The sequence below is a fragment of the Pecten maximus genome, chromosome 1 (genome assembly GCF_902652985.1).
Source record: "Pecten maximus chromosome 1, xPecMax1.1, whole genome shotgun sequence".
Taxonomy (NCBI): domain Eukaryota; kingdom Metazoa; phylum Mollusca; class Bivalvia; order Pectinida; family Pectinidae; genus Pecten; species Pecten maximus.
This window is the reverse complement of record NC_047015.1, coordinates 1,088,110-1,115,405: the sequence shown is the minus strand read 5'-3', so window position 1 is coordinate 1,115,405 and position 27,296 is coordinate 1,088,110. Positions and strand designations below refer to the sequence as shown.

General features: G+C 39.7%; 1 protein-coding gene across 1 annotated transcript; it reads right to left on the bottom strand.

The window, feature by feature from the left end:
• Window positions 1–402: 402 nt before the first annotated feature.
• LOC117321818 lies at window positions 403–25,952 on the bottom strand. The gene is made up of 39 exons (XM_033876401.1): window positions 25,808–25,952; window positions 23,128–23,208; window positions 22,170–22,283; window positions 21,871–22,000; window positions 21,512–21,651; window positions 20,982–21,191; window positions 19,880–20,113; window positions 19,473–19,606; window positions 19,135–19,340; window positions 18,885–19,015; window positions 18,617–18,736; window positions 18,182–18,322; window positions 17,757–17,916; window positions 16,680–16,922; window positions 16,159–16,427; window positions 15,483–15,611; window positions 14,746–14,841; window positions 12,458–12,670; window positions 12,024–12,258; window positions 11,791–11,881; window positions 11,551–11,647; window positions 10,859–11,023; window positions 10,242–10,403; window positions 9,751–9,912; window positions 9,272–9,433; window positions 8,885–9,049; window positions 8,494–8,646; window positions 8,196–8,360; window positions 7,867–8,028; window positions 7,575–7,733; window positions 6,940–7,095; window positions 5,933–6,106; window positions 4,946–5,110; window positions 4,507–4,656; window positions 4,206–4,367; window positions 3,792–3,908; window positions 3,494–3,613; window positions 2,623–2,737; window positions 403–1,956 (listed from the first exon to the last, which is right to left on the bottom strand). Exons 1-39 carry the CDS (start codon window positions 25,884–25,886, stop codon window positions 1,710–1,712), a joined length of 6,114 nt encoding a protein of 2,037 aa, XP_033732292.1. The 5' UTR covers window positions 25,887–25,952; the 3' UTR covers window positions 403–1,709.
• Window positions 25,953–27,296: the final 1,344 nt, after the last annotated feature.

The following is a 27,296-nucleotide window of genomic DNA, read 5'->3' as shown; positions in this document are numbered from 1 at the left end:
CGAGGGAAGGGAATGCTATTATTTAGGTGACACCAAGGATTCTGATATTTTGAGCATAGACGAAAGCGGTGCACGACTTTGTGAGATACGTTATACACAAGCCACGTGTACCCAGTATGACGAAATTAGAGCTGTATCGATCTTGGCTGATGGTCAACAACCAGGGATTTAAAAAGCTTTGCGTATTAAACATAAACAAGAATAACGCCTTATGCCAAAGAATGTAACCACTTTAATTAGAGTTACCTCCCCTGTCTCATACCAAGTGGATTGCTCCTAATATAATCTATATTTCAGGGAAACTACTGTCTACCATAAATGTAATAAAGGAAATATTGACTATCCTACATTTTCATTACACATAAAACATTTCGATGTACACAAACAACCAAGGAAACAAAAGAAATGTAAGATTTTATTCTATAAATTATGAAAAACAATATAACTTATCAGTAAGTAAATATCCAAAGATCGTCATGCTCATCATGTTATGTAAATTCCAGTACGTTAATATGATTACGGATCGAAAATTACAAAAAAACAAACAAACAAACACTTATTGTCCGAGGAACATAGAAAAATATGTACCAATACAAATGATACTTACAAAAATTACAATTAATTGATAATTACAAGAACAACAAAGAATACCAACATGAGCAGGGAGCAATAAATCAAACTCAAATCAATTAAACGAGGGCAGGGTATAAATTTAAAAAAAAAAAGAAGATTTACACGGAGACTCATGTACAGGAATAAGACCAGGTGATCCTGAATAGTAAGCGTCTTCAACTTCACAAACAATACTCGTCATACAAATCTAGGTCACTACGACACCCACCATACAAATCTAGGTCACTACGACACCCTCCATATAAATTTAGGTCACTACGACACTCGCCAGGCTTAACTTGTTGTAAAAGTTAAATTGGTGATCTAGAATCAGTACAGACAATCTATATATCATTAACCGGGAATATATTACACTAAGTTACATAGAACGATAATGATTCAACGCTGTTTATTAAAGTGTCACGTATTGATACATACATTATACATAAAATACATAGGTTCATTAAAACATTAAAATACATCAATACCCAGCCATATTTGGCTTATGAGACACTATTACTGTACATGTAATATTTTCTTATGATAATCATTTTAATAAACATTTGATAAAATGTTCTGTCTTCGCTGATGCATATAAAACAATGATTTTGCGACATCTTTTTGTAAATGATCTTCTTTCATAAGAACTATCAGCTTATCTTTACTATTCAAAAAGTTTAAAAAAAATTGTGATATCACTTCTGCCTTATCGAAAACCATAAGTCTAATATCAGAATGAAAATCGCAGTCAATAAAAAAGTGAGTTTCATCCTCAACACAATTTGATTTACAATATTTACATTTCCTTTCTTGTAAAGGATGTATGAACCTGTTTTAATAGCAAATGACAGAGAACCACTTAGTTAGACAAAACTTTCTCCGGGAGTTCGCAATTTGTTAATAAGCAATATATGTATGTTTAGTTAAGCGGGATCCTAGACGAAGACCATTACTTTAATACATTGTTTGTGTTGTGTCGACACGAATCCCATATCGCCACGACGCGCTGTATTTGAGTTCGATGATCCTAGAAATAATCAACATGCTTTAATTGTATACTTTTTACATGTGTCCATTATAAATACATTCCTCATGGCTCATGGCTGATCTCCTGGCGGCTCGTACACGGCATCGTCATAATCTGTATCGATATATTTGGCGTCAGCTCTGTTCCCTTCTATTGGACTCCATGTGAATTTGTTTGTCTTCTCTACAGATAAGCTGAATGGCGAACCTGTGGAATTGCTGTAGTTTCCTAGAGTTGCTCTTGTGGCGAACGGTCTGGACTTGTGTCTGCTTTCCATAGATTTACGAGGAAGCTTTGCCTTGTTTGATAGATAGCGCCTAAAATTGGACATTTTTTAATGAGCATACTAAATGAAAGAAACCTTAATAAAATTGTGTTTGAGGTAACATATCAATGATCACCTATAGTGGGTTTAACTTTCATATAGACATTTTATTTTTCAGTATAATATAGAAACAACAGAGCGACCATTGGGGAAATTAGAACACTTACAAGTCAGAAAGGGACCGCTAAGGGACCCTTAATGGGAAATGTAACAATTATGGTGTAACGAAGACATTGACATGTAGATTTACGTTCCTGAAAGATTTTCGTTTATGTATCATTAATGTCAACATTAATTAGGGCACGGATGATACTACTTTATCACCATTCTTTGAAAAAGCGAGCTAAAAATATATCAGCATTTGACATTGATCTTTGACCAAACAATCTTTAGCATGGTTATTTGGGTCGTTGTTTTATTCTGGCCAACTTTGTTGTATTGTGTTGTTTGCTTCATAATTTCATAGCAAAATATTTACTGGTTAAAAAGCAAAAGTCTTTGATACGGGGCCCTAACAAGTTTGTCAACATCATCTTAAAACACTACTATCGACTGATTATGAATTCTGCGTATTTTTTGGCAGTGCAATGTCTAGTTTCTGTTATACTTCACAAGCTTTGAATACTTTTGTGAAAGAGTTTCAAATTCTAAGATTCACCTGTAAGTGACGCCGACTAACACGCTCACTATGATGAAAGTAGTGAGGAAAGCCACGCCTCCGACCACGGATCCTACAATGATGGTCCATGTCTGTGGGGCAATAGAATCTACGTCTGAAACAGAAAACATCACAAATCAATCACTATTCATCTAATTTTCCTATTGTTATGTTAATTACCTTACCATCAATACAACGACTTATATGAATTTGTCTTGACCAAATTGAAAAAAAAGGAATTTGTACTAGATTTGCGACCAACTTAGAAACAAGGGAAATTTGTATCAAATTTGCTTGCTGATATGTATGCAATTTATTTCCAACTGTAGCCGGCTGGCAGCTCCCAGTCGACATGTAATGTATTGGCAATACCGGTATTGGCGCAGTTTCCAATCTTCTAAACGATCATACCCCGATGTTTGGTGAATTTTATATCGATTGTTAACTACATTTTTTCTGTATCACTTAAATGAATTTATTTAAAAACTGGTTTATTTTCCCCATCAATCAGGGCTTTTTAAGTTTGTAACATATATAATTTTATTAGTTAGTTAAACTACAGAGGAGCCGTGTGAATAGAACGATGAACTACCAATGTGTTTGGGTTCTCATATTTACAGGATGTAGTTTACCTTAGCGGGATGATATTAACTCTAGCGGTAGGATATTTACTCTAGCGGGAGGATATTTACTCTAGCGGGAGGATATTTACTCTAGCGGGAGGATATTTACTCGAGCGGTAGGATATTTACTCGAGCGGTAGGATATTTACTCGAGCGGTAGGATATTTACTCTAGCGGGAGAATGTTTATTATGGCGTTGGTTTATTACATTTACGGGACGTCATCTACCTTTGTCGAAGGGTATTTACCTTGGCGGAACTGACATCTGTCCCCTGTATACTTGAAGTTACATTGACACCCAATACTCTGAGAGACGTCGAGCAAACACGTTCCACCGTTCAAACAATAGTCCATAGTGTCACAGCGATCTGCAATGATTTTAAATAAATGGGGGATTCAGAGCTGAATAACGTGAAACACCTTTTTGTAAATAATTTTGCTGTCAAATGTTGTTTTACGAGGTATGATGCATGATACTATCGTCAATATCACGATTTTACTCCATTGTTCAGGAAGACTTATTATCAAAAATATATATTTACTTACGAAGACAAACATATCCGTCACCCAGGTAACCAGCATGACACATGCATGTAAAGCTTTTGCCATACACCTCACAATGGGCATGATCAGAGCAGTTGTGGATGAGATTGTGACAAAATGCTACAAAAATTCGAGTGAAACAAATTTACTTGGTAATAATGATGCAGCAGATAAGAACATTTTTCTTTGCAATAATGTTCCCAAAATTAAGAACATTTTACTTCATAATTATCTTCCAGTAGATAAGAACATTTTACTTAATAATTATCTTCACGAAGAAAAATTCTAAAGAGTTGTTTTTTATTTTTCATTGTATTCATATTTTAAGATTAAAAGTTTTTCTTTTAACAGTCATATTGCCCTTTTGCAAATAAATAGTGTCAATAAGAGATTGGCATGCCTGGATGTTATACGTACACAGACAATGGTCGCTGGTCGTAGCTCCGGCTGTCCTTGTTGTGGTTCCCAATCCACACTGTGTACAATTTGTCTGATACGGCTCATCCTGGTACGTCCCACGACCACACAACTCACACGTTCCACTCACCTCTGAATAGTATTGTCCTAGTGTGCAGTTTGCTGAAATATATAATCTTGCGGTAATAATAATGATGGAGACGGCCCAAACGATGCTTCATATATGAAAACAAAGGGATATATAGTTTGAAATCGAGACCAACATTATCGTCCTGTGTTCCTAGACTTTCTGATAACTTACGCACGCACTGGTTGACGTCTGTCGCTGCCCTGGATGACGTTGTCCTGCCGACGGAGCAGTTCTGACACCATTGGCCATCCTGTCTGTAGGTACCTACAGGGCACGGCGCGCATGCGTTGTTGTCCTCCTGGTAACCGAGTTCGCAAACCACTACAAAACGGGTATCAAGATCAAAATAATGATGGTATTCTTAAAACAGGGTACAAGATTCGATGTGACTGATGCTAACAGCAGGTGCCTTTCATATTCACTCATCTCATGCTAAATATGGTAGCCATCGTATGTTAACAATGACCTTGAATTTAATTGTATGCAACTTACGCATAATGTTGGAATACATATTGGTGTTAAAAGGTTTGGTTTAGGTTCTACGTCTTACACAACACTGTATCCTTTGTAAACCAACGATTGTACGTTCACAATGACTCTTTCCACTTACATTGACAATGGTTTCTGGAAGATGCTCCTTCTATAAAGGTGGTATAGTTGTCTGGACACTTCTCACACTTATCCTGCCACCTTTGGTCCTGATACTGGCCTATTGGACAGGGCCGACATCTATTCTCACCAGGGTGACGGTATTCACCCGCAATAGTACAATTAGCTAGACACAGAAGTTAACACGACACATCAGTCAAATTCACGGACAGTAGTACATGTACACGACGTATCAGACAAATTCACAGACACCAGTATTTAGGCTAGCTAGAAGATTTTACAAGACGTATGAGAAAAGTTCACGGACATAAGTCATCAGGCAAGATTGGTGAAAAAAAAAAAAATCACTTTTTCTGATGTTTTCAATATTGAAAAAAAACCCACTTTTTTTCTAATATGACCAAACAGAACACTGCTTACAAAGGACAATGAGGAAAATTGAGATTTGCATAAAGCTCTGTCATGTTATATAACGTCATAATGAAAGACAGAATACATAACGTCACGATTTGGCGTACATTTGTTAACCGTTGACAGGGTACCACAATGAATTTCGGGAGAGATAAAGCTGCCTCGATATATATATTTTGCTGTGAAATGTAATAAACAGAATATCTAACAGTTCCTTCAATAATACGAGTGCGGACTCGTGAAAAATATCAAGATATTAGCCACACTCGTGAAATATATTTGGTATTACTGAAGATACTGCTATATATCCTCTATGTAATTTTGTTGTTGCTTTCGTATCTTATTCACGTGTCTTCCGATATTTTGTCACAACAGTAACAGGAAAGGAAGACTCCAAAATACACGAATAATTTAGTAATGGTGTGTGTCGAAGAAGGAATATAAAGCTGTGAACAGTTGTTCCGCCATTCCAGGGCTAGTCAGCTATGTGAGTTTACCGTGATTAAGGTATGTATCTATAATGAAATGTAAACATCGACAGAAGACACATAAAATTGCTCATGATCATGTTACTTACCCATAAAACAGAAGAGGATGCTGGTACTGATTTGTCCCATGGCGGTTATTGTGTCTGTAGGACAGGGCTGACATCGGTCCTGGCTAGGGTCACCATTGTCTCTGTAGTAGCCCCGGTCACACATTTCACACAGACTACTGGTGTAGTTGTATTCAAACCCACCATCACATTCCACTGTAAAACACAACCAATATATATATAATATAAATACTCCACTCCCTCAAGAATTTTATCCTATATATTTTACCAAAGCTTATTTAAAACATGTTCAAGTGTGATTTTCCAAATTGAAAATTAAAATTATGACATCCAAAATCTAATCGAGTGAAGATCTTTATGGTTTTATTTCAATAGATGTCAAGAGGAGTGATTGCGATAGCATGTGCACAAGTCTTGAACGGACATACGCATGCAAGGACAGATGGACAAAGCGTTTAAAAAACCATCAGCTCCAAGGTATGAGAGTGTAACGAATACATCACAGGTATGAGAGAGTGTAACGAACATTGGAGGTAAGTAGAAAGTAAGATGGACTAGAATACCCACGGACAAAACACCGATAGTAAGGGCAAACTTTGCTGTACATGACTATATATATTGTGACAAGCATTGTTATCAAATACATCAAGCCTTTCCATTGCAAGAGTTTAATTAAATCTCAACCCTGGCCCATTATACTTTACATAACATTCACCGTGCAAAGTTATAATGAAATTCCACATAGTGTAAGAAAAGATGTGTTTTCAAGATTTTAAGTGCCAAAGGCCATTAGAAGCATTACTTGAGTAAAAATTGTTCGAATTCAACTCCAGTATATAATGTGATATGCTTTCACGGTGCCAAGTTAAACATATGGTGGAATTGAGTTATATTTTCTGGGTATACGGACAGATAGCTACCATAACTACCTGCTCACTGTCTAGTTTTAGCGGTTATTACTCGCACCTTCCTGTAGTCGACTGTCAGCTTCCGATCATATAGTACTTACCGATACATTTAGTACTTACCGATACAATCGGACACTAGTGCTGCCCCAAGTCTGTATGTCGTGGTCTGGGAGGGACATGGGACACAATCATCCTGCCATCGATCAGTCTGATATTGACCATAGGGACATAATTCACAGGAATTGTTCAGTAAGTAGGTACCAGGCTTACACGCCGCTGTTTAGAACAAGTGTCATATACGTATGCACGTGAATAACACAGTCATAGTATAATCAATACTATATAATTACAATATAAAAATATATCAATGGCGTGTGTGTGTTTCGTGCAATATTTTGTTTACTTCTAGAAACTAGTCAAAGTTCTAACTATTATTAGGCCTAAGCCATGCAAAGAAAACTCCTGATTTCAAAGTGATTTTTGAGATCTGTTTAAAAAGGAACTAACAATTCTTATTACATTGTACTAGACATTTTATTAACAGTGGTTATTATTTACATGTATCGTTAACTTTCTATCCGATCAAGACCTCTCCCTTCTCAGTAACATTAATGAAACTGAAAGTTACAGTTATGTTTTAGTTTGACCAAAAAGTACTGTAAGCGATCCATAGAGGTTGTGACATAAATAGCTTAATTAGTGATCATATATATCCATATTCTTTAACTATTATTATTAGGTTAGACGATACAGACCCACACGACACTCCGACTCGTCCGTAGCACCAGTACCCTGTGTTCTGTTGCCCGAGGGACAGACCGAGCAGGGTATAGCACCTGCCATGGACTTGTAGTATCCCACGGGACAAGGGTCACATGTTGCATTGTCTCCTGAATATCCTGCATCGCAAAACACTGCAAAATATATAAAGCATCAACATTCAACGTTAATCGTTAATACCTGCTGTTCACAAGTACAATATTCTATTATGATAGGTTTGATGTTAAGCAAACAGTGATAACAAACACATATATAACTCTAACTTACAGAAACATTGTGACCGTTGGGTTGTCCCTTCCCCCTGCGTGGTGGTGTCGGCAGGGCAGGGAATACACTCCATCTGCCACTTTCCCGGTTGGTATGTCCCTACAGGACAGTCCTTACAGTTCAGGGTGGTGTTCACTAGGTATTGGCCGGACGTACAGTTACCTGATACATATAGATAATAAATAGATGATAATTTATACTGCAGTATTTCAGTCATAGACTTGAAGATACATGTTTATTCCTTCATTGTCATATTCACCATCGATTGGGAACAAAGTAATACCTTGTCATCAGTCTAAGGAACATGCTTAGTCTAGAGGAAACCTCACCTACAACACACATATCCTCGCTGGTCGCTCCCTTGTTAGCAGTGATGTAGTCAACAGGACATGGCTTACAGTCCTCAAACAGTCCCGCGGAATTGTTCTTATAATGACCTATATCACAAGGTTGACACTGGCCATCATTCAGCTGCTGACCGGAAGGACAGAATACTGGAATAAACAACCCCATGTAATTATATTCTCTAGATGAGAGGAGATGCCATATCATAAATGAAACCATTCCGTCATTTCAAATAAAGAGGAACTACTGCATTATGTCTGATCATGCCGGTCATAAACCTACCGTCGCATTTTGATGCTCCCATGTGTGGAGTACTAGTCCCGTTAGCACAGGGGAGACAATCTGTTTGATATTTCCTGGGTTGGTATTCTCCTAAGGGACATAACTCACATCCAGAAATGTTTGCATTTATCTTTGATCCTTCTGTACAATTATCTGTAGAGTAAATAAATTCAGAGTACATGCACCCGGAGTAAATACATCCAAAAACAAGTAAAACATTTAATCACCTGTATATCTTACACACGCCTATCACTTTACATCTTAATCATAATGCATCGCATCGTTATGTAGAAATGAGTGAACTTATATTTACTATATTTTTATTATTATTTTTATGAATATAAATAAAATCCTAATCGTTTATAAATGATTTGACAGTGGTAGTACTTACATATGTTACAATCTGCGGATGACATGGAAGCGACTCTTGGTGTGACGTACCCAACGGGACATGTCAAACAGCGACTCAGCAAGCCGTGACTATTGTTTTTGTATTGTCCTACAGGGCAGGCTGTACAACCCGTACCTGCCCACTCATAGCCAGATTCACAGAACCCTGGGGTAAGCAAGAAGAGGTATCAGGGCAGCATAACGTATAACATATTGGATGACATGTAGTTTATGGAATAACTACCAGTACATGACGCATTCCAAGTGAAGATATCCTATCTAAGTACATTATTACATAGTAAGATATAGAAATGAAAATGCAACAGGCAACAGAATTGACATAGGCCCATGCTTTAAAATACTGTCAAACGAAGAAGAAAAAACCTACTTTCACACATTGTCTCGTTTTCTGCTCCATTCATCTCTGTTGTTGTGTTCTCAGGACAGGGGAGACAATTCAGTTGGTTCCATTTAGGTTGGTATTGTCCAATTGGACATCGCTCACATTGTGTGTTAGTGCTGTCTGCTCTAAACCCGGGGGGACATACAACTAAAGCATATAGTTTGATAAGAGAACAATAGGAAAAGGCAACAGGAGAACGCATTTGGAAATAATGATATGAAGTAATATCAGACACTGAACGTGGCTAAACATAACCTTTAAAATATAACACCATGACTGGCTTATTGAAAGCGAGGTTCCTCAAATGGTATTATTAATCCTGATAATACCAAACAGTGTGTGTCACACCATTCTCCGATAAATAGCTTCTGTTAAATATCAGATAAGCTGTTTGTCTATAGAATGTGTAACTACATACCTAACACGTTGATAACTTACCTACTGTACAATTAAGGATAACTTACCTACTGTACAATTAAGGATTGTCTGTGAGCCGTTGCCAAGTGTAGAGAACCCATGGGGACAGGAAATACACAGAGGTCCGTTCCCGTCCCCACGATAGGTCCCCACCTTACACTTACTGCATGATCCCTGGGGAATGATCTCAAACCCATATGCACACATATCTAAAACAAAGCAGAAGAAAATTATATAACACCGGTTTCAAATGATTTCTTCCCAACTTCCATTTGTCTTCCGTAGCTGTGAATAACTTTAAATCTCCACGTTTCAAGATTTTGGCACTTTCCACCACTATTTACAGAAACATGACATGACATTTGGCTTTCAAGATGCATATGTATATTGCATTTAGATGAACAATAAATCATACAATATGACAAATGTGGAAGCGAGGAGAAGGCTTCCACCTTATCCCAGGGGTTATTTTTCCGAACAATACAATTTTGTCACCAACGATCACTTTATGTGTTGATCCACTTAAAAATTGACTCACCTAAACACAGTTTGATGTCCATAGTGCCGTTCTGAAGAGTTGTTTGGCCGTAAGGACAGGCTAAGCATCGGACCTGTCCAGTTTCGTTTTGGTATGTACCAAGGGGACACAACTCACAGGAACCAGAAGTCAGATTGAAGAACGATCCACTCTCACATACAGCTGTCAGCATATCAGGTATAATGTGTTATTATATACAAAAGATGTTGTAACATAACTGTTTGTAAAATATAATTTGAAAACGACTTTTAGTCTTATCAAGGCCACTGAGGCATAAAATATGCTTGGCATTGAGATGAAATTATATTAATTGTTTTCTTGTATGAGAAAATAAGATATTTCATATATATATAATATGGATTGTTTCTTTACCTAGTTGGAATATATAATATATAATATATATATTATATACATGGATTGTTTCATTACCTAGTAATGTGCCTGCGATGCAATTCATCTATAGGAAAGGCTTACCATATATGGAGAAAACAACATAAAAGAACAACCGGCAAAATTCATAGATTATGCTATTGTTACATTAGTAATGATCAATCCTAAATGAAGGAAATAATCTGTTAGACTAGGTTGATCTATTTTATCGTCTATAATAAACCAACCATGACACTGGTCCAAAGACACTGCTGCTGGACACTGAGTTGTGGTTCCTTCTGGGCATGCCCTACAGGAAGTGTTTCCATAGAAACCGTCATAATAGTATCCTTTAGTACATTGTTGACATGACTTAGTGGTCATGTTCAGGTACATCCCTAACCCACATGTAACTGGAATACAATAACACCAATGTTTACGGTTACACACCATACGATGTCAGAAAGAGTGGAATTGATGTCGTTTCTAACGTTATCATAGATACAAAAGGTATAAAATAATACGACATAGCAAACGCTCGTGTACTGTGGTAACGTTAAGGAATAACCATGTATACACGTACCAGTTGATGTGGATCATATTTTCAAACGCAAGTGTTATACGTTATTATGTGTTGTCCGTCCCGCTTTTTATGTATAGTAAGTTTTAAGCAAACTCCAAAATTTAATAAAATTTAAGTTTTTATTCCAAGAAAAAATATGGAACACATGCTAGAAGACCACAATAAGACGTATCTAACTTCAATTGTGTAAAATCAGATTGGCTTATCATCTTGAACATCTTTATTTTCTTAACCAGCAAATAAATCTCCCTTTTTATCACATATTTCGCTAAATAAAAGCCCAATATATTGTTTTATCGCCCCTAATGGAAACCGTCGTATGATATATAAGACAAGGACAGAAGCCTTCGGCCTTACCACACATAGAGTCTACAAGTAGGTGTTCATCAGGGCAGATGGGTACAGATTCTATCGTGGACTGTTCTATCACAGGGTTAGTGTTTGGAATCAGACTCTACAACAGAAATACACTTTAGGGGTTAGACAGTGTGGTATTGAATATAACAGTCTCTGTAGCCATGTTGTTTACAGGCATATATTACAATATGGCGTAGCGTGTTTACTTTGTTGACAAAAGTTGTATATGAATTTACAAACCTGGAAGTGGAATCTGTTCTGGTCGAGAAGTGCTTGAGTAAAAATCTCCTCAGGACTTTTAGAATCTCCATCCAGTGATGTTAAATTCATTCTAGAATACACAAACGTCTCACTAAATCATAATACTAAAACTCACATGTCAGTACTATCGCAATCTTAAAATTCCAAATGGAGATGGGATGCATTTATCGAAATACATCCGTGGTCGAAAGTATTCGATAGTTGACACGTACCCGACATTACTGATGGCAAACTCCACTACAGGAGCTGGTGAGTCACATGTAACGACAAGGACAACATCCTGACACTGGTTCTCGGTACACAGCATGTTGTTCCATTTCTTGTCTAGGGTACGGATATCCTCGCGTATATACGTCTCCAAACTATTCTTGACCAGGTTACATGTTGTTAGGGTGGTAGGGTACACCAACCTCACTTTCACATTCACTTGGGCTGTTAAGGTGATATCTGTTGATATATTAAGTACGATGAACATGATGACAAAATAGTACCAAACTGACATACAAATTGATTTTGAATTTGCTTATTTTGCTGTTGTTGTTATCGCATTTTTTCAGGGGTGGGGTTATGTTTTCCAATAAAGCTTGCAGCTATTGATGTTTACAATAATGACTTATTATATATATATATGTATGATAACCCTTACTTGTACATGTGGGGACGGTAGGGCTGCACGTCTGGTCTGTCTCTGTATCCCACCACCCGAGAGGTCCACAGGTGTAGAAGGGCGTGGCCTGACTCAGTGTGTGAAGGCGAGCAGGACAAGACAAGGAACAGCCAGTGTATCGATTGTCAGCACCATCTATCTGGCAGGTCTTAGTAACACCTCCAACTAAATCGGGGAACTCACAATTGTTTTCTGAAACAGAATAATCGATAAAAAATTAAAACGACAGATGAAGTAATCGTTTGCTTTACATATAATCTTAGTAAGAGGAAGCCCTAATGTCGATCATGATGGTCTAACAACTTACCACTTATCCCTGAAATAGATCCTAGATGTCTAACAACTAAACATTCAGCCCGATACATACACTGGAGATTTAAATAACTAACCATTCATTGCTGATGTAGACCCTGAGGGTGTAACAACAAACAACTCACTCTTGATTCAGACCCTGAATGTCTAGCGACTTATCACTCATCACTGATACAGACCCTGGATGTCCAACAATAATCACTCATCCCTGATACAGACCCTGAACGATTAACAACTAAACATCCATGCCTTGATACAGACCATGAATGTCTAGTGACTAAACACTAACCCGTGATGTAAATCCTGAATGTCTAGCAACTGACCACTCACCTCTGATATAGACCCTGAAGGTGTAACAATTGACCACTCACCTCTGATATAGACCCTGAAGGTATAACAACTGACCACTCACCTCTGATATAGACCCTGAAGGTGTAACAATTGACCACTCACCTCTGATATAGACCCTGAAGGTATAACAACTGACCACTCACCTATGATATAGACCCTGAAGGTGTAACAACTGACCACTCACCTCTGATATAGACCCTGAAGGTGCAACAACTGACCACTCACCTCTGATATAGACCCTGAAAGGTATAACAACTGACCACTCACCTCTGATATAGACCCTGAAGGTATAACAACTGACCACTCACCTCTGATATAGACCCTGAAGGTATAACAAATGACCACTCACCTCTGATATAGACCCTGAAGGTATAACAACTGACCACTCACCTCTGATATAGACCCTGAAGGTGTAACAACTGACCACTCACCTCTGATATAGACCCTGAAGGTATAACAACTGACCACTCACCTCTGATATAGACCCTGAAGGTATAACAACTGACCACTCACCTCTGATATAGACCCTGAAGGTATAACAACTGACCACTCACTTCTGATATAGACCCTGAAGGTGTAACAACTGACCACTCACCTCTGATATAGACCCTGAAGGTATAACAACTGACCACTCACCTCTGATATAGACCCTGAAGGTATAATAATTGACCACTCACCTCTGATATAGACCCTGAAGGTATAACAACTGACCACTCACCTCTGATATAGACCCTGAAGGTATAACAATTGACCACTCACCTCTGATATAGACCCTGAAGGTATAACTGACCACTCACCTCTGATATAGACCCTGAAGGTATAACTGACCACTCACCTCTGATATAGACCCTGAATGTATAACAACTGACCACTCACCTCTGATATAGACCCTGAAGGTATAACTGACCACTCACCTCTGATATAGACCCTGAAGGTATAACAACTGACCACTCACCTCTGATATAGACCCTGAATGTATAACAACTGACCACTCGCCTCTGATATAGACCCTGAAGGTATAACTGACCACTCACCTCTGATATAGACCCTGAATGTGTAACAACTGACTACTCACCTCTGATATAGACCCTGAAGGTGTAACAAATGACCACTCACCTCTGATATAGACCCTGAGGGTATAACAACTGACCACTCACCTCTGATATAGACCCTGAAGGTATAACAACTGACCACTCACCTCTGATATAGACCCTGATAGGTATAACAACTGACCACTCACCTCTGATATAGACCCTGAAAGGTGTAACAACTGACCACTCACCTCTGATATAGACCCTGAAGGTATAACTGACCACTCACCTCTGATATAGACCCTGAAGGTATAACAACTGACCACTCACCTCTGATATAGACCCTGAAGGTATAACAACTGACCACTCACCTCTGATATAGACCCTGAAGGTATAACAACTGACCACTCACCTCTGATATAGACCCTGAAGGTATAACTGACCACTCACCTCTGATATAGACCCTGAAGGTGTAACAAATGACCACTCACCTCTGATATAGACCCTGAAGGTATAACAACTGACCACTCACCTCTGATATAGACCCTGAAGGTATAACAACTGACCACTCACCTCTGATATAGACCCTGAATGAACAGACGGCTGTGTTGTTGTTGGTATCTGATGTCGCGTATATCACAGTGTGTCTGCCAGAAGACAGTGCTGCTCCTGCAATTATCAAATATATTTTCTTATCAAAAATATATAATGCCATTATCTGACATGATCTGTACTTTCCATTGTACCAGGAAGTAGACGAAGACTTCGTGTCTTGCCTGCGTTTCCTTACCAATACACATGCTACTGATAAATTAGATAAGGGTGATGGCTACACGAATAACAACTGTATATATAATCGTTGGTTAAACATCCTTTATACCATACATAGATCCACACTGTATATCTCCTTTGTGAATGATGTCGACGATTCAGAAGACGCTAACCCTTCCGGAGTACTTATTCCCCTCGTACGTTGTCAGGAGTCCATGTAATTGTTTTGTTGAGATTTTGCCCTTGTTCAATCAATTTTTAGTTTGAATTATGGTTTCGTTATTATGTCGGTATTTTCTGTTTTTGTCGTCTGGATATAAACGGTAAACGTTTTTATTACAAATGCGATCTAATTTAATGGTGTGTCCAGTCTTTACTTAAACTATATTTCCCCGTAGAAATTACATCATGAAATCACGGGCATCCCAACTTTTGCTCCAATCTACAATGACCTTACTGGACCTTTCACAAAAGGTAGTTGTTTTCCCCATATATTGTGACGATGACAAGGGGAGATCTCAGAGATATCTAAGACTTACCCGACAGCAGGTTTGTCGTCAGTGTGACGCCCTCCTCGTGTTGAGGTGAACTCCATGTTATAGTGTTATATGGGAGTGTAGACTCTAGATATACATCCGGGGGACAGGTGAGATTTAGGTTGGTCCTGTCTGTAACACAATGACACACGAGATTAACCATATATACAACTGACATCATTGTTTACAAGTTAAAAGGAAACATAATAATATCAAACAAAAATGTAGTACATGGTCAATATCATCAAACCTGGAACAACGGAGAGTATTTGCGCATCAATAGGTTTGCCGTATTTTGATTATGGTCGGGAATATATTTCTTTCAGTGTTATGGCTCTCACTTTAGGTACATGACATATTTCACTTGTTTGGTAATAAAAACTATTTTACCGTTAAACGACAGAAGTTTACCCATAACATAAACTCGCATCTACATATTTTGCATTTTTGATTATTCAACTGTTCAGTTAACGAGTGTTTTACCTAGAACAGAACAGCTAGTACACACAGGCTCCAATCTAGAGTGTTTTACCTAGAACAGAACAGCTAGTACATACAGGCTCCAATCTAGAGTGTTTTACCTAGAACAGAACAGCTAGTACACACAGGCTCCAATCTAGAGTGTTTTACCTAGAACAGAACAACTGGTACACATAGGCTCCAATCTAGAGTGTTTTACCTAGAACTGAACAGCTAGTACACACAGGCTCCAATCTAGTAGACGGTCTAACTCTCCTGACAAGTCCCCAAAGTTCAAACTCGGCCCATTGTAAGATGTCTCCGTGGGTACCATCAGCGAAAGTGTTAAACATCATGCTTGGAAGCTCTGTGTTGGTGTCCAGTATACGACTGAATATGTTCACTTGAGATATACAGCCCTCGAACCCTTCTCCCGGAACTGACGTCAGACTGGCCGGCGAAAACTCGTCCCCTAGTGTGATCCAATAACTGTGAACGAAGGGCTGTTCAGATGAAACTTGCGTTCAGGTTTAGTAAAATTTTCTTTTATTACAGCATTTAAAAACGTGAAGGATGAAACAGATGTATGATTAATGTCAATATCGATTATTTAGAATGTATTTATCTACTACTAAATTCGTACATAATGGTACTATTCAACCGCGTCTTTTGCAGATTTCTTTGGTTTGGATTACCATTTTTGATAGCAATGGTTTTCCATCTGATTCTATACAAACTTACAATTGATTGAGAAGTTTGCCCCGGTGATAGTCTGTCAGGTGAACCACACGTACAGTGTTAGCTCTAACTTCGATCTCTCCAACTGTTGTGTCCCACGTGATCAACACGAAATGCCATTCCCCGCTGTTTATGGCATACGAACCAAAGGTGAGTATGTCCTCTTCGGTGGTATTAAGCGAGGTGTGAAGACCGTCGTGGGCTAGACGGAAAAGTAGCGTACGGTCAGTTAGAGGATCGGGGTCGCTAGGAAAAAGAAAGTGTCAACACAAACCATAAGCATACTTCCAGTGAGGGGTTATGGTCTCTAGGAAAAAGATCGTGTAAACAACTAAATTAGTATATGTCTAGTGACGGGTCATTGTTGGAAGGAAACAGAAATTATCGTCAGCATCATTAGTATCCATCCGTTGAGGGGGTCATTGTAGCTAGAAAAGATAAAGTGTCAACTGCATAATTAGTATACGTCTTGTGAGGAACCATTGTCGCTAGGAAACAGAAAGTGTCAACGGCATAAATAGTATGTACTTCCATTGAGGGGTCATTGTCGCTAGGAAACAGAAAGCGTTATAGCATCATTAGTATACGTCTAGAGAGGGGTCATGATCGATAGGACACAGAAAGTGTCAAATACGTAATTAATATGCGTCCAATGTGAGTATATGTTCCCCAAGTAGATGTCATCAACATAATTAGGTTTCTATCATCACGATATGTTTCTAAGGACTTGATAACCTGTGATGATACCTGCAGTGTCACAAAACCATGACTGGCTGAAATCAGGTCACATGGATCCCCATTCAAAATCGACCTCTTTTGCTAAAACTGTGTGTATTTCCAAAAATTGTTTTAAATGGGTTTTTTTTCTTTGCAGTCTGCTTTAGTGAATATTTTCGCATATTGTAGTCTCTCTCAGTGACTATTTGATTGCAATAGATATTTTCATTGTCATTTTAATATTAATCACGTTTAGTATACATCAATGCCTTTTGTTAGGCAATTCAAATACAATAAAATTGTGCCCAATAATAACATTGAATTATTTCCTGTAAAGTAATTCGATAGGAAGCACAGACATACGATTGTTCGAACATGGAGTAGAAGGTTCCCGTTCCAGATTTAGATGAAAATTTCACCCAAAAACTGATCGACATGAACCGATTGTTCACTGGTATACCAAAAGGTAAAGAAGCACTTCCAAGGGGCGAGTCAAAACACAAGTCGTATGTAAGTGTGGCATCTGGAAATACAAAAACCATCGTGGCTGATTGAAATAGTCAAAACAGAATATAATCTTCGGTAAATCAAAAATTGATGCTATACTCGAATATGCTTCAAGATAGGTTATTTTCTGTTATCCTTTTCATGTAATTAGCAATGTTTATCCACAATATATGTCCGTAGATAGGAGCGAGTTTGCCGGCATTTGTTTCTGCCTTCTGTAAAGTTAGGAGAGTATGCAGGGGCAGGATGCCGTGAACTCACCCTGTCGCTTATATACTTACCTTCTATACAGTCCGGAGGGAATTTACCCAGGGGGCAGCGACAGAAGTACCGATTTATGCCATCAATGCATGTCCCTAGGCCTGGACACGTGACGTTCTCGCACTCATCTACATCATACTGGCAGTTGTGTCCATAGTAACCTGGATAGGAGAAGTTTGTTATGATTACACGAGATCTATATATTATAACATGGGTATGGTCCGTGGTCAGGGATATCTCAACCTGTCTGTAAGTGTTTAACCAGTCAGTACGAGGTCTGTCGAATGCTGATCAACAAAACTCTTAAACGAGAGCCGAGATAGCATTGTTCGCGGAACAAGCCCATGTTTGATTATTTTTCTCATATACTTGCAAGCAAATGCTGACTTTGAGTTATTGTAAGAAACGTCATATAGCGCGTGTAAGCTGTCTTTAACCCCACTGAAAAGCAGTACCTTCTACACAGTTACACAAAATATAACCGTTAGGATCCAGTGAGCACGTGGCTCCATTACGACAAGGATTGCTGGTACAATCTTGGTTTTCTATGAGCTGGCAACCGTTGCCAAGGAACCCTGAAAGAGTAACATTCATAAATCACAAAAAGAAAATAACTTGAGGAATAATGATATAAGTAAGGACAAGCGAACCGCTTATTTGACGATTGTGTAGAAAACACGTCTGGTAGACCATTATGTTATATAGCAATACTTAGTTTCCTACCTGAAGGACAAGAACATCCTGCAAAGACTCCCCCCTCTGCCGTACAGTTGGCATGGATTAAGCACGGGTCAAGGCGGAAACACAAGTCGGGGAGTCTATCACAATATCGACCAAAGGTACCAATCGTACATCTGCAAAAGCAACAATTGTTGCACACATGAATCATTTTAGACTAGCCATAATGGACGGACAGGGAACTCCCTAAAACTACATACCTGCCACAATGTTGGGGCTTTAGTAAATTGCTTACCTGCAGAAGAAGTCATTTTGCAGACTGATACAGGAGGCATTATTGAGGCAAGGGTTGCCGATATCTACACAGTAATCAACCAATGTTTCACATTGCTGCCCTGTCCAGCCATCCATACACTCACAGACGAACCCTGTATTCTGCCTTCGGCAGGTACCTCCGTGAAGACAGGGGTTGGTGAGACAGGGATCCGTGTCTGTATTTACCTTCAATAAAACGCATACGTGTATAACATCGACAGACGGCAGAAATACACCAGAATCCTGTTGTTGGTAAACTATTAACAGAGTAACTTTCTTCAAAATTCTTTAGTGTACGTTGAAGTAAGTATCACTTACTGAGCAGTTGAAGCCAGAATAGCCCTCGTTACACCAGCAGATGAAGCCTCCATAGGTGTTATTACAGAATCGTGTTCCAGCGGGATGACAAGGATTACTCAGACACTCGTCTATGTCTGATGAACAATCGTTACCTGTATCAACAGCAACCAGACTAGAGATGTATTCATATTAATTTATAGCACATGTTTCACTGACCAGGTAAGAAAATATAAGATGATATTTTTCAATCACTTTCTTTACTGAAATGATGGCCAAGAGTAGATATTTTACTTAACATTCCAACAAAACAACTAGGGTTTGATCCGCCGATGAGACATTACAAATTGCATAACTTAGTTGTACTATAATGCCATGGAGGTTTACGGATAATCTGGGTTACCTACCTACAAACAATCCTGACTTACCCGAGTATCCAACAGAACAGTGACATGTGAAGTTGTTGAATCTGTCCTCACACGTTCCGTTATTGACGCAGGGTTGGGAGGAACAGTCGTCAAGGTCATGTTGACAGAGTGATCCTCCGTACCCATCGGGACATTGGCAGATATAACCCATGGGGACGTTAATACACGTCCCGCCCCTCTGACAGGGTGAAGATGCACAAACATCCAAAAGAGAACAGTCACTCTGGCCTTGCTCTTAAATGAGTCAAAACATAAATGTGCGAGAATGTTCCTATGGACAGAGGTGTATTGATAGTATGTTCCTATGGGCAGTGGTGTATTGATAGTATGTTCCTATGGGCAGTGGTATATTGATAGTATATTCCCATGGACAGTGGTGTATTGATAGTATGTTCCTATGGACAGTGGTGTATTGATAGTATGTTCCTATGGGCAGTGGTGTATTGATAGTATGTTCCTATGGACAGTGGTGTATTGATAGTATGTTCTATGGACAGTGGTGTATTGATAGTATGTTCCTATGGACAGTGGTGTATTGATAGTATGTTCCTATGGACAGAGGTGTATTTATAGTATGTTCCTATGGACAGAGGTGTATTGATATTATGTTCCTATGGGCAGTGGTGTATTGATAGTATGTTCCTATGGGCAGTGTTGTATTGATATTATTTTCTTTTGGCAGTAGTACATTGCTAGTCTGTACAATGAAATAGTACTTCTTCCAATATTGAAACCGGAATTATTTAAACACCAACACGTATTTTATAAATGTTTTTTCTTTTCAAAATTAGAAAATTAACTAACTCGAGTTGGATAGAAATGATAAACAATCTCTACTCGTTGGGGAACCTCTATATATCCACAATTAAAAAAGGAATCTGGGGTAACTTAGAAACCTACCAATATCATATTACGTCCAAACTTAACAAAGACATCTCCTAATATTCTATCTATGAGTAAAAGGACCGGGAAATACAAAGACTTCATTCCATGATAACAAAGATACCTACTTACAGGATACACAGTATTACAAAAGACAAACATATCGTGTTCCCGGAAAGACACCTGCCCGTAGTTTACCGACCATTTCATAGACACCTACCTAAAGTATAGCCGGGGTTACAAAGACATTGAGGAAGTCCCGTCCTGTAGTCATTATAGCACTCATCAGCATTTCCACAGGTAAGACTGTCACAGGTGATCTTAGGGGTCTGACACCTATCTCCCTGGTACAGTGGACAGGTACACGTGTAGGAATAATCCCCGTCGTCACACAGTCCTCCATTTAGACATGGCGAGGAGGCGCATTCATCTACAGAAAAAAACTTATAATGTTTAAATTAGGACTTGGTTTAACATTTATGACAAGTCAGTGCTGACCATCACAACACTTACCGATGGTGACCAGTCAGTGCTGACCATCCCAACACTTACAGATGTTGACCAATCAGCGCTAACCGCCCAACACTTACCGATTTTTACCAGTCAGTACCGACCATCTCAACACGTGCCGATGGTAACCAGTCAGTGCTGACTATCCCAACACTTACCAGCTTTGGCCAGTAAGTGCTTATACCATCCCGACACTTACCAGCTTTGGCCAGTAAGTGCTTATACCATCCCGACACTTACCAATGTTGACCTCGCAATCCAGTCCCCGGAAGCCTGGAGGACAGTCACATTTCCTCCGCAGGTTGTTTACAGCAATACAGGAACCGCTATTGTCACACGGCATAGATACACATATATCGGTAGAATTATCGAACTCGCAACTACAAATACATACAAAGTAGATACGTAAGTGGAGTGATCAAACAAAGGTAAACACAGATTATCAAATGTTTAGGAAATGGTCCATGATACGGCAGGAAATTAGTAATTTTTATCTAGGTTTCCTTCATTTTCACCCACAATACTAAATGTGTCGGCATTAATTATTGTCATGTCATGAAAATACGCATATATAATATTGTGGTATATAGACTACTTACTTGTTGCCATAGTATGGTTTGAGACAGACACAGGTATAATTGGCCAGTCCGTCGACACATATTCCACCATTTTGACAAGGTAAATTGCCACAGTCATCAAGATCCACCTCGCAATAATCTCCACTCACACCTATACAGACGTTAACAGTACCATGAACATCACAATGAGTGCATTCATGATAAAAATAATAAAATCGTGTTTTACTCTTCAAACAGAAAATAGTTAACTTACTATTTATAATATCATATACCAAAGTCTAAATAGTAATTCATGTCTTTAACATTTACAGGATACTTACCTGGAGGACATATACATGTATATGTCCCATTGAAGCTGTTACAGGTTGCTCCGTTGTAACAAGGCTTGGAGAAACACAGATCCTGTATCTGGTCACAGTCTCGGCCATGGAAGCCTATAACCGACGTGCTCATTAGTGGTTAAACATAATGGTGTTGGTAAACAGATAGGAGGAACCTGGGCCCAGTTGTTCAAAAGGTGATTAGCTTAATCACTTGATTAGTGAAAATTTCATTTCTCATTTGTTGCAAAACCAGTGAGTATATCATGTTTAAATTATGCCAGTTGGAAGAGAATTACGAATTACAGAATTTCATATAGTTTTGACAAGGAAGATCTACCAGAAATTATTATATCAAGATTTGAAAAATGTTGTTAAAATGTGATTAGCCTAATCACCTTTTGAACAACTGGGCCCAGGTTCCTCCTATCTGTTTACCAACATTATTATGTTATGTCATTCCAGTCTTTGTAAACCCATACTATATCAGGCAATGCCAGGCCTAGAACCATGATATGTCAGACAATGCTAGGCTGTGTAACATGAAATGGCAGACAATGCTAGCCTGTGAACCATGCTAAATCAGGCAATGTCGGCTGTGAACCATGATATATATGTATCAGACAATGTAAGGCTGTGAACCATGATATACATGTATCAGACAATGTAAGGCTGTGAACCATGAAATGGTAGACAAAGCTAGACTATGAACTAAGAGATGGCAGGCGATGCTAGGCTGTGAACCATGAAATGGCAAACAATGCTAGACTTTGAACCTTATGGAATGTCGGGCAATGCTAGGTTGTGAACCATTTGGGGTGAGGTTCTTCACATTCCGTATAGAGGTAAACATCCGGTGCCTGGTACTGGTAAGGTATCAAAACACCTACTACTGTAACCAATGAACTTGATGTTATTAGAGTAAAATTAACGAAATAAAAATTGCTGTTATACGTACCCAAAGGGCAGTCGCACACATAATCATGTTTGATTATTCTACAAGTGGCTCCATTTAGACATCTTGGGCAAAGAATTTGTTCTGGCACAAACAAAAAGACAACACAAACATACATTATAATGTAGACATGAGGCTTAAGTATGCAAGGTCATATCTATATCAGGCTTATATCACTTTTAAAGATACTAGGAAAGGATGATGGTCGTCCCTGCACCTACACAGCTTATCACCAATATATACATACATCACAAAGTTATCGGCACAATACATCAGCTCCAGAACTGCTATATATACTAGCGGAAAAAAGAAAGTTTGTTTTGATAGTTATTATTTTACACGAGTCTTTGATGATGTGTTCATAGTGTGGATTTCTCGATTATCTCATCATAACTAAATACATTTTGATGATTTTTGTTGCCCTATCACAGACGTGTTTGCGTGAATACCGCTTTAAAGGACTCACACAACTAAATCAGCCAATCAGCTGGTGTTTCACCTGAACCAAGTCCCTGAGGAGAATGTGTTTCTTAGGTTTGTAGCTCTTTTCCTGAGTAAATAACATATGGAATGGGTACTTTCTATATACGAGAATGAAGGTGTAGGGTCTTGAGGATTGGAAAATCAAAAATATACACTCCTGCTGAAAATAGAATGGCGTAGGATTCGAGGTGTAAAAAGGCGGGAATTCCCCAGGTGGGGGTACCCCAGCGTACTGTTAATGTCAGGGTTACTGTCTTTCGAGTACCCGTGTGCTCTAATATGCCATTAAACATGCATTTATCCGATAGAAAAAACTTCAAACTTTAATTTGATATAAGTTTCACATCATTTGAACTTCAAACGAGCAAATAAAGGGATGAGGTCACTAGTAATAACATATAGTAAATTATTTAGTCGTGTGAGTCCTAAAACAATGGTATCCTATGCCGTTTCCTGATACCAATCCGCGTATGTGCGCAACCCTGGCATCACTCGCTTACTATCCTTAACACTGACCTCATCAATGTATTTATTGCCCTGTGAGGGATATCATTCCACTCCTGAATAAGGGCTTATTTGAGTTCAGTGACGTTGACGCGCTTCCTAACCCTCCTGTCTAACTAATGCCAAAATGCTCGATCGGGAACATATCTGGACTCTATGGTGGCCAATCAAGAACCGGAAGGTTTGTTTTGAACCAGAAAGTCACAACGAACCTTAGCAATACTGGTTATCGCGTTATCCTGCCGTGTCACAGGTTACATTGATGGATAAAAGGAAGAATATGTGGTCTCAAGATATGAGTGAACTACACGCATGTCCAACGGGCCAAACGAAACCGATAAGGTGCATGTACAAGCAGCCACTGCATTCGACGTTGGCTTCGCCTCTGCGTCAGTAGCGGACCAACATAGGGACGTCATGGCCTTAAATGAAATTACCGCAACCGATTCCTAACCCATTCTTGGACACACTGGCCGACCGCGAGTCCCGACAACATGACGTGCCGTCTCCGTGTGCCTCTATTTTGACGTCGCGACGTAATGTCCATGTAGCTCTGAAACGCCCATCGTCATGGAATACTGTTGTCTCATATATACCATATTGCTGGGCTACTTGACGTTACGAATGCCCGTTCATTATCAGAGCAATGTCCATAGCCGCTATCGACTTCACTTAAACCCTGCATTTAGCTGTACAATCGTTTCGAAAAGAAATATTGTGTAACTGATTTTGTACTGTTCCTATGTTCGAGTTGTAAAGATCAGCACATATGGTGCAAGGGTACCCCGGATCTACTGAAAGCATACAGCTTCAAGAGGGGTCACGGTCGACTAAATTTAAACTAAAGAGCATTTCCCAGTGCACGAAGGTTATTCACTGTGAATTTAATTGAATGGAGACCACGTTTCTAAGAGTTGTAGAAAAACCGATTTTTTCCGCTAGTATATATAACAGCGTATTTACCTGCATCCACATACCTAAGGGCGTATCTCACTGGCGGAGACGTCGCCGCGATTGCCGCGACTGTCTGTGCGGCGACTCGGGAGAAAAAAATGTCGTGTACTCTCACCAAGACGACATCAAGGCGACTTCCGAGAAGTTGACGATCAATTTGCACGAAAAGTCGCCGGGATGTCGCGGAAACGTCGCTGAGACGTCTCCTTAGTCGTGGCAGTATCGGCGATGTGAGCTTGAGGTGTGTCACGTGGTCTCTGAAATACGTCAAGCAGCGTCGCGGACACGTTGCGGAGACGTCGCGGCAACGTCGCCGCAACGTCTCCTCAGTCTTATTAGTCTTTATTAGGTCTCGGAGACGTCGCGGAGACGTCTCCGCAACGTCGCGAAAACGTCTCTCTAGTCGCGGACAAAATCAGTCTCCATCAGTTGCGGCGACGTTGCAGGGACGTCTCGGAGACGTCGCCGAGACTTGCTGGAGACCTACTGGAGACTAAAAAAAAAGTCTCCTAAAAAATCGAACATGTTCGATTCTCCCGCGACTCCACGGAGACTCGGTTAGTCTCCAGGAGACGTCGCAGCGACGACGCCGCGACTAGCGGAGACTCGAGTCGCCAGTAGGTCGCCAGTTAGTCTCCAGGCCAGTGAGATACGCCCTTAACACCAATCTATACCTACATCACAAAGTTATCGGCACAATACACCAGCAACACAACTGTTATAAATGTAATAGCGGTCTTACCTGCATCCACACAGCTGGAATTATTATTACTTCCTGTTCCCAAGGTCATAGTTTTTGAAGGACATTCTAAACAATCCATGGACTGTTTTTTGTCAGAAAAATAATTCTTAGGACATTCTGTACAAGGTTGGAATCCATCAAACGACCGATTTCCGGGGAGGCATGGCGACACGCAGTAACACTCTGGAAATATCCAATCAAATCACTTAAACGGAACTCACATTGATAAGGAAAACGACACAGTGTGAACAGTATTTACATAACCACTATTGGACGAACCATATTATGTGTAAGTAACCGGTAGGTGTTGCTTGTATAGTGTTAAATACGGTCTCTGCCACTCAGCTGACGGAGGTGGTCGGTGTGGCGTGCATAAAGTGTTAGATACGGTCTCTGTCACTCAGTTGACGGAGCATGCTTCTATGGCTCAGGAGGTAGAGCCGTGGCTTATCACACCGAAGACCCGGGTTCGATTCCTGTCGGGGCACTCGGCAGGAATGTCTTCTTTCCCTGTTCTTTCACACTATGCACTGTATGTTGTTTCTAGAATGGTGAATAACTCATTCGCTGTTGTATGCTATTTTGTAAGTGTGGAGGCAAGGTCGTTGTATCTACACAACTTAACACACTTGCATAATCATTTTAATTGACGTACGTGATGTCACCTAGACTACCAACGGCCCCTAGACTCATCACACCTACGGGTTCATTTATAGTGGTCTTGAGTGATGTCACCTAGACAACCCATGCCCCCATAGACTGACCAAACCTACGGGTTCATTTATAGTGGTCTTGAGTGATGTCACCTAGACAACCCACGCCCCCCAAGACTCACCAAACCTACGGGTTCATTTACAGTGGTCTTGAATGATGTCACCTAGACTACCCACGCCCCCATAGACTGACCAAACCTACGGGTTCATTTATAGTGGTCTTGAGTGATGTCACCTAGACAACCCACGCCCCCCAAGACTCACCAAACCTACGTGTTATTTTGTAGTGGTCTTACGTGTTGTCACCTAGACTACCTACGCCCCTCCCCTAAACTGCCCGAACACATTACCGGTATTTGTAGTGGTCTACGTGTTGTGCACCTAGACACTACCCAGCCCCCCACCCACTAAACTGACCACAATACCGGTTATTTGTAGTGGTCTTATGTGTTGTCACTTAGACTACCCACGCCCCTCCCCTAAACTACCTAACATACAGGTATTTTGTAGTGGTCTTACGTGATGTCACCTAGACTACCCACGCCCCCCCCCCCCCCCCCCCCCCACCCCCCCCCCCTAACTGACCACACATACAGGTATTTGTAGTGGTCTTACGTGTTGTCACCTAGACTACCCACGCCCCACCCCTAAACTGACCACACATACCGGTATTTTGTAGTGGTCTTATGTGTTGTCACTTAGACTACCCACGCCCCTCCCCTAAACTACCTAACATACAGGTATTTTGTAGTGGTCTTACGTGATGTCACCTAGAC